The 17,644-nt window shown below is 38.9% G+C and overlaps 1 protein-coding gene across 1 annotated transcript; it reads right to left on the minus strand.

The window, feature by feature from the left end:
* Positions 1-653: 653 nt before the first annotated feature.
* LOC143630980 (uncharacterized) lies at positions 654-8,140 on the minus strand. The gene is made up of 4 exons (XM_077099854.1): positions 7,489-8,140; positions 7,110-7,238; positions 6,799-7,061; positions 654-737 (listed from the first exon to the last, which is right to left on the minus strand). Exons 1-4 carry the CDS (start codon positions 8,138-8,140, stop codon positions 654-656), a joined length of 1,128 nt encoding a protein of 375 aa, XP_076955969.1.
* Positions 8,141-17,644: the final 9,504 nt, after the last annotated feature.

Below are 17,644 nucleotides of genomic sequence, written 5' to 3' on the forward strand. Positions count from 1 at the left end.
TAATAAATCTTGCATATTATCAACCACTGCCGCCCTTCGTCACACCTTCTTGCTATCACTATCACCACTTCCACCGTCCCTCGGTCACCACTGTCACCCTTCATCACCACCCTAATTTTTTTAAATCCAACATAATTTGGAAAAACAACTCAAAAGAGTATTAACTTTGAAGCAAAATCAGTTTGTTTGTTTATTTTTTTTTCTCTTTAAATTGTATCAACTTAAAAAGTATATAAAAAAAATTCTACATTGAAGATAATCTCAAATTGTTAAGTCTACATGATCATATCGCTCTTCTAAAATCCATAGACAGAATTCATATAATATTTTGATATTTTAGTTATATATGAAATAAACGTACGTTATAGATATCATAACATGGGTTTTAAAAAAACATACGTTTATATTTAAAAAATTGAATAATAACATTCCGGCACAAAAAAAACATACGTTTTTGAATATTTAAAAATCTGAAGATAAGTGTAACATACGTTTTCGCATGTTAAAAACATATGTTTCTAGAAAACAGTATCATACGTTTAAAAAAAACAAACGTCGATATTTTCCGAACAAACTCTAATGACCACCCCATCTCGTCATCTTTTTTTCCGGTACAAATAAGATGAAGATTTAGTACAAAAATCAAAATTTCTTCAAGAATCACAACAAAAACCAAAAAGAGTTTGAATCTTTTTAAGGGCTAACAATAAGAAAAAGAATGAAGCTTCCCTTCTACTCTAAAATAAAAAATTTTAAAAATGTAAAATAAGAATCAAATCCAAACAAATTTTTCAAGAGCATCTTTAAAAAAAAAGCATAAAACGGTCAAATCTGAACTCTGTCAACATAGTGCCTTAAAAAAAAGGAAAAAAAAACTGAAAACGACAGATCCTAGCAGCTTTCATCCATAAATTCTTGTTCAGAAATTTGCCAATATAAAATGTCCAGATCTGAACCTTCTGTAGAGGAAAATGATCGGCTCAAGTGGGGAACGATCGGCCATCTCTACGTTGTGGTGGTGGCTAAAGATGAAGAGGCGACAACGAACATTCCATCAGATCATCTTTATTCCTCGCTCTCTATCACCGGAGATGTTTAAGACAAAACAATGCTATAAAGAGTTTTTAGTACACCAAAGACCTTTCACGTGTCATAAAAAGTTTCCGATACACCAAGACCTTCACCGCTGCCATCACCTTATGCCGGAAACTGGTGTCGAGGGTTCAAGGAAGATGCTTTTTGGGTTGCTGGAACATGTTGGTTGATAATAGTTTGAAGAACAAGAAGAAGGTGGTTTGGTTTGAGGTAGGATGGTTAGAAGATTAATGAGAGAGAAAGAACTATACATCACCATCAATAAATTAAGAAAGAATGTGGATTGCAGATTTACTATGGTGCTATTTTAGTACTTTTAAATAATAATATAACCTTTAGTAAAGATCAATGGATATAATAGGGTTTCAATGATTTTTACAACTGCATTGCATTTTTATTTTAACCTTGGTCTATATATATATACATATATATAGGTTATTGTACAATAATATCTTATCGTACATTTACGTACACGACCTTCCAGAGCGTTGGATTAACAAACACGCGGTCACAGTTTCGTAAATAACCCAAACTAGTTCATGATCAAATTCGTTGATTACAAATCCATTTTGATCCAAATTCTGAACTCATTGCTTTATCTCATCCAATTTCTAAACCCTTATCAGAGCTTAAAGTAAGAAATCTTTAAAGTCAAAAACCAAAATCAAAATGAAATGTCGTTGTGTAAGGCCCCGATCCCGGAAACCCTAGCTTTGCGTTGGGTTTACTCATAAACACAGTTCTAAAATCAGAGTTAATTAAAACTTTCGCGGAATAATTAAAAACTTCATGCATTACATTACAAAACATCGAATCTTGTCTTAACATACAAATTATCCATTCATAGACATAACATAAAACAGTCATGACGCTTCTTCATAGATACCCATCTCTTTAGCTCATGTCATGAGTCCCTCCTCAAGCCAGCTGCCTCAACCTATTTGCCTGCGTGCATACTAAAAGTCAGCTACGCTGAGTGAGTTCTAGTTAAGAAGGTACATACATTTCATTCTCATTATTTACATTCTTACTTCCATACATTCCTACTTTTACTTACCTGCATTATTTTATACATACATAACTTTCCTACGTTTTTAAAGTGCCTTTCGCTCTATAACCTTCGCATATATTATTAGGGTATGCAACCCTTCATTCTTCGACTATATTATTAGGGTAGGCAACCCTTAATTCTTTGCCTATATTATTAGGGTAGGCAACCCTTTATTCTTCGCCTGTATTATTAGGGTAGGCAACCCTTTATTCTTCGCCTGTATTATTAGGGTAGGCAACCCTTAATTCTTCTCCTATATTATTAGGGTAGGCAACCCTTTACTCTTCGCCTATATTATTAGGGTAGGCAACCCTTTATTCTTCAGCTCTACATATCATACATACCATTCATACACTACACATATCGTACATACCTTTCTTTCATTAGCTATATCTGTTCTCATATACCTCTTCACACATACGTTTAACTCTTTCTACACTAATTAGGTATATTTATAAACATTCATACGACATACACTTACCACTTAAGGTAAGTGTATTAACTAATCACATTGAGTATGCACACAGCCCCAAAACATAACACAGAAATGGGGCTAGAAACTCACCTGGAGTCGGTTTCCCTCGCCGTTAATGGTAACGCCCTTCTTTAGTTGTGTACGGCTAACAATACAATACATTAACGTATCAATTATCTATTACCACTACTTCCTATATTTAAGTTTACGAACCCTCAACTAACGGGGGTCCGGGGGCAGCGCCCCTGGTAGCGGGGTCTAGAGGCGGCAGCCCCTAGCAGGGTCCAAGGGGCAGAGCCCTTGGCTGGGGTTGAGCTGCCAGGTCAGCTCGGAAAATTTTTATTTTCATTAACGGTCCTTTAACAAAAACGCATCAGAAAATTTGTTTCATGAAATTTCGCATGGGAATTTCGCTTCGCATGCTTTTTCGCTTCGCATGGTCATGCGATGCGAAATAACCTTTCTCGCTTCGCATGGCTGTGCGATGCGAAACAACCTTTTTCGCTTCGCATGGCTGTGCGATGCAAAATTACCTTTTTCTTCACTTTTACCATTTTAAAGCCATTTTTCTCCTTATTTCCTCTTTAGGACCCGGTTTTACCCTTTTATGGCTTTTGGGTCGTACCAACTTTGTGTACCTGTGTTTTATGAGGTCCGAACATCACCTTTTTGTCCTATTTCATACTCGTGAGGCTAAGGCTCACCCAGTTTAAGTTTTTCTTACATCCTACAACCCGATCTACTAAGATATCGATTTGCATGTCGAACTCAACCACAAAACTTAACCTTGTTGGCTAAAACTCACCTTTGGCTTCGGGTTTGGTTCGGATCTGGACAACTCGAGGATCTGGACGTGATTCTTTTTGTTTGAAGACACTTGATCACCAAGATCTTGCTTACTTTAGCCCGGAATCGGATTCAGGTCTTGAGAGAGAGTATGTGTGTGTTCTAGGGAGTGTGTGTGTGTTATGGGAAGAAATGGTGAAAGGATGGGGGGGATGGCCTTATATAGAGAGCTATGGACCCCACCACCCACTTCCTTCACCAATCCTAATCCTTATCAAATATAAACACGCACCCATTTAGACGAGTGACTCACACGAAACAATAATTTTCTTTTATTTAGTAATCTCGTAATACGGATGTTACAAGTCTACCCTCCTTAAAAGAGGTTTCGTCCCCGAAACCTAACTATTACTACTAAACAAATGCGGGTAAAACTTGCGCATCTCTTCTTCGACTTCCCAAGTAGCATCCGATCCCTTACGATGCTTCCATATCACTTTCACTAGGGGAATAACCTTATGACGGAGCTGCTTTTCCTTGCGGTCGACTATCTCAACTGGCTGTTAAACATAATTTAGCTGCTCGTCTACCTCGATGTCTAGCAGTGGCACATGGGACGTGTCATCAGCTAGACATTTTCTCAAGTGAGATACATGAAAAGTAGGGTGAATTCCTTTTAGCTCTTCAGGTATGTCTAGCTTGTAAGCCACCTCGCCCATACGGGCCACGATCTTGAACGGTCCAATGTACCTAGGACTCAACTTTCCTCTTTTTCTGAAACGAATAATCCCCTTCCAAGGCGAGACTTTAAGCATCACGAGGTCTCCAACATTAAACTCAATCGGTCGTCTCCGCTTATCGGTATATGACTTCTGGCGATCTTGAGCAGCTTTCATCCTTACCTTGATCTGTTCAAACCTTGAAGAGGTTTCTTGCACAACTTCTAGACTCCTAATCTTTTTCTGGCCAATTTCTCCCCAACAAACGGGAGTCCTACATCATCTACCATACAACATCTCGAAAGAAGGCATACCAATACTTGAATGGTAGCTGTTGTTGTAAGAGAATTCTGCTAAGTGCAAATGATCATCCCAGCTTCCTCCAAAGTCTAACACATAAGCACGTAGCATATCCTCAAGGGTTTGGATAGTCCGCTCGGATTGTCCATCTGTTTGAGGATGATACGCCGTGCTGATGTTCAGTTTTGTCCCCATGGCTTCATGGAACCTCTTCCAAAATCTTGAAGTAAAGCGGGTATCTCTGTTTGACACAATCGATAATGGAACCCCATGCTTTGCCACAACTTCCTTAACGAACATATTTACTAAAGTTTTTGACGAGATAGCCTCTCGTATAGGCAGAAAGTGAGAACTCTTTGTTAAACAATCCATAATCACCCATATGGTATCATGATTCTTAGTTGTACGCGGTAGCTTAGTTATGAAATCCATGGTGATGTGTTCCCATTTCCACTCGGGTATCTCTAATGGCTGCATCTTTCCATACGGTTTCTGGTGTTCTGCTTTGACTTGCAAGCAAGTTAAGCACTTGCTGACATAATCCACCACTTCATTCTTCATACCCGGCCACCAGTAGTCCTTCTTCAAGTCTTGGTACATCTTAGTTGATCCTGGATGAATCGAGTATCGAGACTTATGGGCCTCGTCTAGGACTCGATTTCTAAGATTTCCATGTCGAGGGATCCACATTCTATCAAATATGGTCTTTACCCCATGAGTATTATCCATCAACTCGGTCTGTTGCCCAAAAATTCTCTCCTTCTTCACCAACCCTTCATTGGCTAACACTTTCATCTGCACTTTGCTGATCTCTTCGAAGAAATCTGAGTTGATGATCAACTTATAAGACTTGATTGTCGCGATAACTTATGCGTTCTTCCGGCTCAAGGCGTCGGCGACCACGTTAGCCTTTCCCGGATAATACTTGATCTCACAGTCATAATCCTTTATCTGTTCTAACCACCTTCTCTGCCTCATATTCAACTCTTTCTGCTCGAAGAAGTATTTCAAACTTTTGTGATCTGTATAGATAGTACACTTAGTATCGTACAAGTAATGCCTCCAAATCTTAAGAGCATGCACTACAGCTGCTAACTCTAGATCATGAGTCGGGTATGTACTTTCGTGAACTTTCAGTTGTCTAGACGCATAGGCTATGACCTTACCTCGTTGCATTAACACGCAACCTAACCCTTGGTGTGAAGCATCAGTACAGACTACCAAATCCTCCTCACCATCGGGTAGAACAAGGATTGGAGCCAGCGTGAGTCTCTTCTTCAGCTCTTCGAATGCCTCTTCCTGAAACTTACCCCAACTGAACACCACAGTCTTTCGGGTCATACCGGTCAAGGGTGAGGCTATCTTGGAGAAGCCCGAAATGAATCTCCTATAATAGCCAGCTAACCCTAGGAAACTGCGTATCTCGGTTGGGTTTCGCGGAGTCTTCCAATTCTTTATCGCTTCAATCTTGGCTGGGTCTACAGCAATCCCCTCAGGATTAATTATAGGACCTAAAAACTGTACTTCTCGTAACCAGAACACACATTTTGAGAACTTAGCGTACAGTCTCTCCTTCTTCAGAACTTCCAACACATCTCTCAGATGCTCAGCATGGTCAGACTCGCTCTTCGAATAAATCAAAATATCATCGATGAAAACGATAACCGACTTGTCTAGCATCGGCCGGCATACCCTATTCATCATATCTATAAATGTTGCGGGAGCATTTGTTAAACCGAACAACATCACTAGGAACTCGTAGTGCCCATAGTCTTAGGGATGTCTGCCTCTTTCACCCTCAGCTGATGATAACCTGATCTGAGATCTATTCGCGAGAACCAACTTACACCTTGTAGTTGATCAAACAAATCATCAATTCGTGGCAACGGATATCTATTCTTTACCGTAAGCTTATTCAACTCCCTGTAGTCAATGCACATTCTCATGCTTCCATCTTTCTTCTTAACAAATAACACCGGCGCGCCCCACTGGGAAACACTCGGCCTTATGACACCTTTGTAGAGGAGTTCTTGCAGTTGAGACACCAATTCCTTCATCTCAGATGGCGCTAGACGATAAGGTGCTTTCGCGACGGGCTGTGCTCCTGGTGTTAACCCTATCTGAAATTCTACTTCTCGTTCCGGTTGTAACCCTGGAAGGTCCCCAGGGAACACCTCTGGGTAGTCACACATTACAGGAACATCTTTCATTTCTTTCGTCTCGGCCGTAGCTTTGACAACATACGCCAGTTAGGCACTGCACCCTCGCCTTAACAAACCTTCGGCTTTTATCATCGAAATGACGCTAGGCCCTGTACTTTCTCTCTCACCATAAACCGTTACCGTACCACCATCCGAAGACTTCAGTCTTACCCATCTACTTTTGCACACTATCTGGGCTTCAAATTCAGACAGCCAATCCATCCCCAACATTACATCAAATCCTCCTAAGGTCAGAACATACAGGGTAGCAGGAAATTCGTGTCCTTCCAACTCTAATTTACAACTCTTAACCATCCTCAAAATTCTAACCGAGGTCTCACTTGCGGTCTCTACCATAAAAGTTTCAGGCACACGACAACATTTCATTCTAGCTTTCTTACAAAACAGAGTAGCTACAAAACTCGTAGTCGCACCTGAGTCAAACAATACGAAAACAAAAATACCATTTATTAGGAATATACCTGTCACAACGTCGGCGATATTCTTAGCTTCTTCCTGTGTCAGCATGTAGGCTCTGGTCTTTGGCCTAGACTGCTCAGCATCCTTCTTACCGCCTCCCCCAGCTTTAGTACATTCTCTCGCCATGTGGCCTGTCTTGCCACACCGGAAACATGCCGGTTTTGCATTACTTTCATTGGCGTAATACCCCCACTTTCCAACACTTGTAACACACATTCAACCCAAACTTACACTCTCCTCCATGAGCTTTCCCACATTTATGGCATATATCAGAACCAGTTCCCCATCTACACTCACCACCGTGCATCTTTCCGCATGCCTTGCACGACTTCTTCTCCCACACCTTCTGCTTCTTCTCCCTTGAGTTCCACAACTGAGTACCCGGTCGCTTAGCAAGAGCAACCCACTTCTTCTCCTTCTTCTCTTCCACTACCACCTCGTCCACGGCCAGGTCATGATAAACCATTTCTACGAGTTCGACAGCAGAATCGAAAGTAGCGGGTTTACTGGCCCGGACAAAGGTGCGAACGTTTGGTGGTAGTCCCCTCAAATAGCACTTGACCCTCTTGGACTCGGAGTTCACCATGTCAGGCACGAGTCTTGACATACGGTTAAACTCGGTAGTGTACTCTCGGAGGGTCATATTTCCTGCCTTCAAATTCAGGAACTTCATCTCTGCCTTCTCAACCTCAGCATCCGCACAAAACTTCCTCATGACCATCTCCTTCAAGTCTTCCCATGTCATAGCCTTAATCTCAATGGCGGTCTTCCTCTGCTCAATAGTGTCCCACCAAAACATAGCTTCGTGCTCAAATGACTGGGTAGGAAAACCTACCGCTTGATTGGGACCGCACTCGCTAATTCGGATAACCTTGTTCATCGCGGTTATCAATTGGAGAGTAGCGATTGCATCTCCTATACCAGAAAACTTTGATGGGTCGCAACCTTTGAACAATCTGAAGCTGCACCCACCCCGGCCCCTCTTACCAGCATTGACCTTCGCAGACCGATCTTCACTTGATTCCTCTCTCATGGTCTATTCATCTTTCTTACTACTTTCCCCTGTCCTCTCAGCGGTTCCTGCACGACTCTCGGTTGACTTTTCCTGTTGCTGATTCTGTACTGCAGTAGCCACTACCTGAGTAATGGCAGCTAGGATAGCAGGGTCGAGCTGATACCCTTCATTTCTCTCAGTTAGGCTTCTTCCCTCCCCAGACTCGGTAATCGGTCCCTCGGGGGGTACTCGGGTAGCACATGGTCTACCACGGCGTCTCGAACTTTCTCCTTACCCAGCAGTCTTTTTAGTACCAGCCATTCGTATTCTATAGGAAAACACAAACGTCGCCACTACAGGAAATATTTAGTACGAGGATAGTAAGGCTAACAGGTAATAACTTGGCCAGTTGTGATTAGCTGATCACGTTACTCTCCATGTCCTTTACACTTCATTTTGTGAGTCCACTTGTGCTAGGTTCTACTTATAACAATTAGACAATCGTACATTTCACATCGTCACATAACAAGCATTTCTATATCCAGTTATTTAGTTAGCTTTCTTACTCATTCTTTAATATACACAGGATCAACTTATACAGGGTGATCGCTTTCGAAGCTTGCTTGGGAGGCACATGGCATTCTTGGACTGGCATGTAGGATGTAGGATGCTTATTCTCTCGAACTTATGCTCTGATATCAACTTGTAAGGCCCCGATCCCGGAAACCCTAGCTTTGCGTTGGATTTACTCATAAACACAGTTCTAAAATCAGAGTTAATTAAAACTTTCGCGGAATAATTAAAAACTTCATGCATTACATTACAAAACATCGAATCTTGTCTTAACATACAAATTATCCATTCATAGACATAACATAAAACAGTCATGACGCTTCTTCATAGATACCCATCTCTTTAGCTCATGCCATGTGTCCCTCCTCAAGCCAGCTGCCTCAACCTATTTGCCTGCGTGCATACTAAAAGTCAGCTACGCTGAGTGAGTTCTAGTTAAGCAGATACATACATTTCATTCTCATTCTTTACATTCTTACTTCCATACATTCCTACTTTTACTTACCTACATTATTTTATACATACATAACCTTTCTACGTTTTTAAAGAGCCTTTCGCTCTATAACCTTCGCATATATTATTAGGGTATGCAACCCTTCATTCTTCGCATATATTATTAGGGTAGGCAACCCTTTATTCTTCGCCTATATTATTAGGGTAGGCAACCCTTAATTCTTCGCCTATATTATTAGGGTAGGCAACCCTTTACTCTTCGCCTATATTATTAGGGTAGACAACCCTTTATTCTTCAGCTCTACATATCATACATACCATTCATACACTACACATATCGTACATACCTTTCTTTCATTAGCTATATCTGTTCTCATATACCTTTTCACATATACGTTTAACTCTTTTTACACTAATTAGGTATATTTATAAACGTTCATATGGCATACACTTACCACTTATGGTAAGTGTATTAACTAATCACATTGAGTATGCACACAGCCTCAATACATAACACCGAAATGGGGCTAGAAACTCACCTGGAGTCGGTTTCCCTCGCCGTTAATGGTAACGCCCTTCTTTAGTTGTGTACGGCTAACTGTACAATACATTACACGTGTCAATTATCTATTACCACTACTTCCTACATTTAAGTTTACGAACCCTCAACTAACGGGGGTCCGGGGGCAGCGCCCCTATTAGCGGGGTCTAGAGGCGGCAGCCCCTAGCAGGGTCCAAAGGGCAGAGCCCCTGGCTGGGGTTGAGCTGCCAGGTTAGCTTGGAAATTTTTTTTTTCATTAACGGTCCTTTAACAAAAATGCATCAGAAAATTAGTTTCATGAAATTTCTCACTGGAATTTCGCTTTGCATGCTTTTTCGCTTCGCATGGAACTTTTTCGCTTCGCATGGTCTTGCGATGCGAAATAACCTTTTTCGCTTCGCATGGCTGTGCGATGCGAAATAACCTTTTTCGCTTCGCATGGCTGTGCGATGCAAAATTACCTTTTTCTTCACTTTTACCATTTTAAAGCCATTTTTCTCCTTATTTCCTCTTTAGGACCCGGTTTTACCCTTTTATGGCTTTTGGGTCGTACCAACTTTGTGTACCTGTGTTTTATGAGGTCCGAACATCACCTTTTTGTCCTATTTCATACTCGTGAGGCTAAGGCTCACCCAGTTTAAGTTTTTCTTACATCCTACAACCCGATCTACTAAGATATCGATTTGCATGTCGAACTCAACCACAAAACTTAACCTTGTTGGCTAAAACTCACCTTTGGCTTCGGGTTTGGTTCGGATCTGGACAACTCGAGGATCTGAACGTGATTCTTTTTATTTGAAGACACTTGATCACCAAGATCTTCCTTACTTTAGCCCGGAATCGGATTCGGGTCTTGAGAGAGAGTATGTGTGTGTTCTAGGGAGTGTGTGTGTGTTGTGGGAAGAAATGGTGAAGGGATGGGGGGATGGCCTTATATAGAGAGCTATGGACCCCACCACCCACTTCCTTCACCAATCCTAATCCTTATCAAATATAAACACGCACCCATTTAAACGAGCGACTCACACGAAACAATAATTTTCTTTTATTTAGTAATCTCGTAATACGGATGTTGACGTTGAACATCAAGAATGTTCAAAATTGATCAAAAAATGATGATTTAATCAATCAAATTGATGTGTTGAAGGATTTAGATTCATCAATCGATTATGAAATTCCATAATACTATACTCAAGTGAGCTCTGATTATGGTTCAAAATATCACGTTTAAACGTTCTGAACAAAACTGAAGACACTAAAACGTTCTGACAAAAAACGAACACATTTAAACATTCAAGTTAAATGTTCTGACAAAAAACGAATGCATTTAAACGTTCAAGTTAAACATTCTAACCAAAAACGAACACCTTTAGACGTTTAAGTTAAACGTTCTAACCAAAAACAAACACCTTTAAACGTCAAGTTAAACGTTCTGACAAAAAACGAACACATTTAAGCGTTCAAGTTAAACGTTCTGACAAAAAACGAACACCTTTGAACGTTCAAGTTAAACGTTCTGACAAAAAACAAACACCTTTAAACGTCCAAGTTTAGAAGTTCAGAACAAAAAAGTTTAGAAGTTCAAAAAAAAAAGTTTAGAAGTTCTGTTTTGAAGTTCAGAGCCCTAATCAGAGCTCATATATGAAATTAAACGTTCTAGGAAAACCTTTAAACATTCAGAAGCTTAGTTCTGAAATTAAACTATCTGTAACATGAAATTAAACGCTATAATCACTTCATATAATATCGTAATCATCAAGAAATCATCAATCGACCATAGATTTAATCATCAATTTCATCATATGAACAAATTTGGAACGCATTTAAAGTTCTAAAAATGGGTGCCTGCAAATTGTGTATTTCAATTCAAATCAATTGAAATGGTGATGGTGAAGGAGGTGTGCTGATGCCGACGAGTGGTGGTGGAGACGGATTGAGGGAAAGGGATGGGCAGTTGACTGTAATGGTATCTGCAAATGGCGTAAGTGACAATGGTTGAATCGGCGCAACGGTTAATTGGGATGGAAACGAATTGAAATAATTTACAAATTTGCCACCGCATGTTTTTTGAAATCAAGGGTTAAGGATGTCGCGTACGTAATTATTGTATTGGATCCTTTATCTCTCTCTTTCTCTCTCTCTCTCTCTCTCTCTATATATATATATATATATACACACACACCAGCCTATATGCCCATGTGACAACGGGTTAAAAAATTATGCTTAAAACATAATAAATATAATGTATGAAACCTTAAAATCAAATAAATATTTAACCAAGTAATTAAATATGACATAAAAGATGAAAAAATATATAAAAGTTTATTACAAACTTCTAAATACTTCTTTGTATACAACACCTGATGTTGTATTTGAAATATTACTATCAGTATCTAGAATAACAACTTTGAAGTCGTCTCGTCTTGTAACTCTTAACAATGCAACAAAAATTGGCCATGTGTTGGCAATTAATGCATCAAATGTCGACCTCCTTCTCATTGTCATCCATCAATAGCATCAACCTCATCTACAAATATAAAAGTAGAAGCCTGCATAAACAATTTTTCGTTTAAACTCATTTTAGCCCAAACAAAAGTTTGCATGCTCTATATCAGTTGGTTATGACGTAAACCTGATTCGAATTTTGACAAGACAACTAACAAAAATAGAAGTATATAATTAGAAAAGCATAATTGTTTTCCTTCTGTGCTATTTAATAGGAGTATTTACGGTTCGGTTTGAAGTCGTGAAATCGTCCGTATAAAACCAAACCAGACCGTAAGATTATTATAAATTGATGTTTAAATATTTCTATATTTATTGAATGCATGTTTGAAGATTACTCTCTTTTTATTGGACAAATTTAGTATACTTCTCAGTCAGTTTTAAATTCTTATTATTTATTAATCCAAATGCAATACACAATTTGGCTTTATAATTCATACCATCATACGCCTGTACAACACGATTCTTCTTTGAAGCAATACAGTAGTGTGTAATTGTGTATTATTAAGGCTAAACATTTATAATCTAAAAGCATCTAACAAACTTATAATTTTGACTGTATGCTTAATTAATTTCAGAATTTATAATACATACGTACACAAAGAGAATGATATATATTCATACAAAAGCATGTATATTTCACAAAGCTCACACTGTGAAACCAAACCGTTAGCAACAGTTTTGTTCGGTTTGGTTTCGGTTATTGATATCAAAAATCGTTACTAACACTTTGGCTCACGGCTTGACCTAAAAACCATCAAAACCGAACCGTGAACATCCCTATTATTTAGTGCTTGAATGACACTCCAGGATTGGTACATTCGACTTGGTGGTGGGCCACACCTGAACAATCTGTTTGAAGCAATACTAAAAATTAATTTTTTTAACCAACTTGACTCTGCCATAGCAAACCCGCCAGACCCATCCAAGTACCACAAATGATTAAAATAATCAACAGACCATCTATGTTAACATTTAAATTTCCAAAACACATATCAATCAGTATACACTTTCAACAAAGAAATGAAAAAGAAAAACCCATCAAACATAATATTATAAAACACAAGCTACAACTATAAAGAGTGAAACATGTGTGAGGTGAGGACTGAACATATGAGAATCAAAATGAAAGCTGACCTGTATGTAGTTTGAGTTTATATTGCAGACGGGTTGGAAAATGAACAAATATTATATGCAGCAGGTGTATTCTAATATGCTATCTATTCCTCCTCTTGTCTTTAGCGAAAGACGCAACCCTTTTGAATATATTCAATTAAATAAAGAATTAGCATAATTTTCATTTGCCCAAGAATGCATGATCACATTATTGAATGATGAAATAACACTTATAGATCATCACTAAATAAAGAAATAACAACAGTAGAATGTACCAATCAAGAATTATTTTTTTTTTGGCAGGAACTTTTTTTTTTGTTTTTTTAGCGATATTGTATTTTATTTATAATCAAAAACAACCAAACGATTTACAATGAAGTGGCAGATAAGCGGGCAAGAAGCTGCGCCGCAACCCCCTTTTGGATAGCAAACCCAACCCTACTAAAAACAAAGTTTTGATTCTTATGGACCGATAAATTGCTATGCATGACTTTCTAAACTCTATTTAGAAGGTCCACGGCATCTGGAGCTAAGTAACCAAAAGTGTCAAAGGCAAATGAGATAAACACATGTTGATTCTCCAAACAAGCTTTCTCGTGTTTAACAACCTTGCCCGATGCCGCCTTCAAAGCTGCCTACTGCCTGACATGCTACAAACCCATTGTCCCTTAGCCCAACAAGGGGGGACAATCCTGTGAGATCCACACAGGCGTGTTTCCCCCTACCCACCCAAAAACAAGAATATCGGCCGGTCGTAACGTAGATCTTCCAACAAGAGGATCCGTAAGAAAGTTTACGGGAGCCTCCTTTTTAGCTGAAATTCCGGCCCGTTTAAGAACATCACATAGAACATCCCTCACCAAATCATGTCTGTACCTAAACCCAGGTAACTCTTTGCAATGAATTGCATGCTTGCCAAAAGAATCCAAACAGACCTTGCGGCAAACTGGGCATGGCTCATCTACTGGGAACAAAGGAATCATTAGCCGATACTTAAGGATGATCCGGTACTCCAAAGCCGACATATGTTGGCCCAGTCCTTTAATAGGGATAGCACTTAAGAAATCTTGGGCCCGTGAAGCTCGAAGGCACTCAAACACCGCTTTTTGACGAGGAGATAAATCAAACTTCACTTCCAAACTCTGGATGATTCCACTATAAAGGGCACTCGCCAAAGCATGTTGGGCTTTAGGTGGGGCGGTGTCTTTATTAGAGAAACCGCTAATATCAAAATCAGGAAGTGAAATATGCAACCGATCTATCGCACTCCCATAATCGGAGTCAAACTCATCAATACCACAATCTCGAAGAACGTGGTCTTGCAATTTCCAAGATTGTGCCCTCGAGGCCACAAACGCATATGCAGATACGTCTGAAGCTGAACGTAAACCCAAACCTCCAAAACGAGTCGGAAGTGATGTCAACCTCCATTGAAAATCTCCAAAGAAGGGACCACCACAAACCACGATGTCCTCAATCGCCCCCCGAAGGCCATTGTCAAAAATAGAAACAGCTTCCCCTACATACTCGGGCTGGCACATTGTGAGGCCGAACAACAACTTACCTACTCCCATACATGATCGAAGCAAAAGGAGCGCACATTGAGGGTCCCGCAAACGTGGGAGATGGCTCATCAGTTCTACAGCCCGCGAAGCCCTTTTCACAGCAAGTCCACTGATGAATTCTGCATCCCGACTAACGGCTCCCCCAAGGAATTTCACACCTAATATTGGCCTTCCAATATCATATGGAAACATCCCCGCCTGCACCTTAACCCCATTGCATGATGGCCAAAATACTTCTGTTTTCTTAATGTTAAGTTCAAGGCCCAATCGGGGGCCCTCTAATCTGATAATATCCAAAGGTTTAGCAACCTCTTTAGTGTCTCCAATAATTGTACCATCATCTAAGTACCAAGCATGGAAGAGGAGCTTACAAGAATCACGGACAAGATGAACAAGTGGGTGCAAAAGTAAGGCGAAAAGAAGAGGTCCCAAGGGATCCCCCTGCTGAAACCCAGTGGTGGACCAAATGTGGTCATCCCCCACATATAGCCTGGATGGCTGCCCATATAAAAAGTTTGCCCATAAGGAAATAGACAGGCGTCGAGCATGAACCTCATTTCAAAGGGTAATCCTATCCACGAAGTTGAAAGCATTACAAAAATCAACGGTAAGCATAGCCAATGACCAATCAGAATGAAACTTATTTAAAAACCTGTTTGCGCAATGAAGCACAGCCTCCGCACCACTAGAGACTCCCACCCCAAAATCAAGAATTATCATAAATGTTGTTAATTAAATATTAACTAATTTAATGACAAAACTCTTCATGGACTTCCCTGATGTGTTTATCTTCTTTTTTATACTTTTAAGGATAAACCTATGAAAAAACCCTTTTAATACGAACATAACACCAAGAATGTACCTACTTATTTTTTGTTCTAACTTCTTCACGTTCAAATCATGCAAATAATCATTAAATTTCATTTTTTGTTAGCCAGAATTGAAAATTATAACTCCGAATTTAACTGAATTTGCATCAACATTCAAGAAAAGCCCCCTCATTTACACCAGAAACTAATCATGTAAATGAAAGAATTCCACATATTAAACCTCAACTGACCATAAGAAGTAGGAATTGAACGCATACCTAGCATTGAAAGGATCAAATTGGATGATAAGAAGCCCCAATTTGAGTGACTCAACTATTAAACACAAAACACATATATCAAGAATTGTTAATTAATATTATTTTACACTACCAGTTAAACTTGTATACCCTTGATCGAGTAGACTGCATAGTGGACCTCATTATTTCCATTACTTAGAGCGTTGATCGGACCGACAGATTGATTATCCACCTAGAATATAATAAAATTCAAGCTTATTAAGGTAGCCCGTATGAATAAAAGATGTCACAAATATTTTAACTGAAAGCATAGAAATAAGTTAAAATAAATGTCTTACTTGTTTTAAATCCGAGTAAAGCTTTAACTTCAATCTCAACTGATTGAGCACAATCCTCTTTACAGCTACAGAATCGTGCAGATTCGATGCACTTCTACACACATTTTATAGAGGTTTCTATATTATGAAATATGATATGTGTGTTAGTCAAAATGTAATCCACTTATAAATTCAAAATGCAGATGCAAAGACAATTAGTAACCTGAGTTGATAATATTGAGTAAACTGTTTAAATATTTTTGATATACTAAATTGCAAAATGGTAAGCAGTTTGATGAACCAAATTCTAATATACAATCAGTGAATCATGTAAAAATAACTAAAAAATCTATTTAGTCTTCCAATAAAAGAAAAAATTAGGCTTTAAATAAACATGGTGACAAAATTTATAGGGTAAAACGAATTACCTTAAAGACTTGAGTTAATTAGGACTCAGGAGAAACTATTTTTGAAGGTAGAATCCTTGCAGGAAACCTCCTTGTCTTACCAATTCCACAACAAAACCACCCCATCTACATCCACCTACGCCGATGAAGAACAATACGAACCTTAATTTTTTGCATACACAGGGGTTTCATTAGTAGATAATCTAGAGAAGAGGGTTTACGATTTATATGAATCATAAAAGACCATAGATACAAATAAGACCCGAACGATTGTTGTTAGGAGATGTGCCTTGACTATTAATTGAATCCGCCGGTTGATATGGAGACAAACAAATTGAAGACCTATGAATGACGAACAATGATAGATTTAGGGTTTAGAAGTTGTGTTTCAAAATTTTGAATTTTGAAATTGCAAATGGGAGAAAGGAGAAAGACAAAGCAAATCCGTGAATTAAAACCTACAAGACTTTCACAGGAAGTTTCTTTAAAAGAACAGGAGGCGTGGACATCTTTTTAAGTTGACACATCAGCACATGGCTTTTATGATTGACACATAGGCATTTGCTCTATAAGAGGGACAAGTGTCCAAAATGGTTTTATTATATAGGAGGATATATATATAATAATGGTGCTACATCTAATTGTGGTATATATGTAAATAAATAAAACAGTTGACTCATGACCCATTCAGTTGATGGCATGTTCTAAACTTGACTCGAACCTGACATGTCAAGATTCACCTAACATTCACTCCTGTAATCTTAACTCATAGTTAGGGTGTGGAGCAAAACATAGTTTTTGATATATATATATATATATATATATATATATATATATGTAAAATGGTGCTACATCTAATTTTGGTTTATATTTAAATAAATAAACTAGTTGATCCATGAACCCATCTAGTTGCTGACCTGTTCTAAACAAGACTCGAACCCGTTAACCCATCAAGATTCACCTAACATTCACTCCATTAATTTTTACTCATGCATTCATC

Source organism: Bidens hawaiensis, unplaced genomic scaffold (genome assembly GCF_021521415.1).
Source record: "Bidens hawaiensis isolate Kalapana, Puna unplaced genomic scaffold, B.hawaiensis_p1.1 tig00005873_1, whole genome shotgun sequence".
In the NCBI taxonomy this organism is placed as follows: domain Eukaryota; kingdom Viridiplantae; phylum Streptophyta; class Magnoliopsida; order Asterales; family Asteraceae; genus Bidens; species Bidens hawaiensis.

Excerpts from the sequence above, each read along its gene's own strand:
- LOC143630980 (XM_077099854.1), bottom strand. The coding sequence starts at position 8,140 with ATGAGAGAGGAATCAAGTGAAGATCGGTCTGCGAAGGTCAATGCTGGT. Across the intron at positions 7,239-7,488 it reads TGCTCTTGCTAAGCGACCGG|GCCACATGGCGAGAGAATGT; the intron begins GTACTCAGTTGT and ends GTGGCAAGACAG. Across the intron at positions 7,062-7,109 it reads TATCGCCGACGTTGTGACAG|GTGCGACTACGAGTTTTGTA; the intron begins GTATATTCCTAA and ends TGTTTGACTCAG.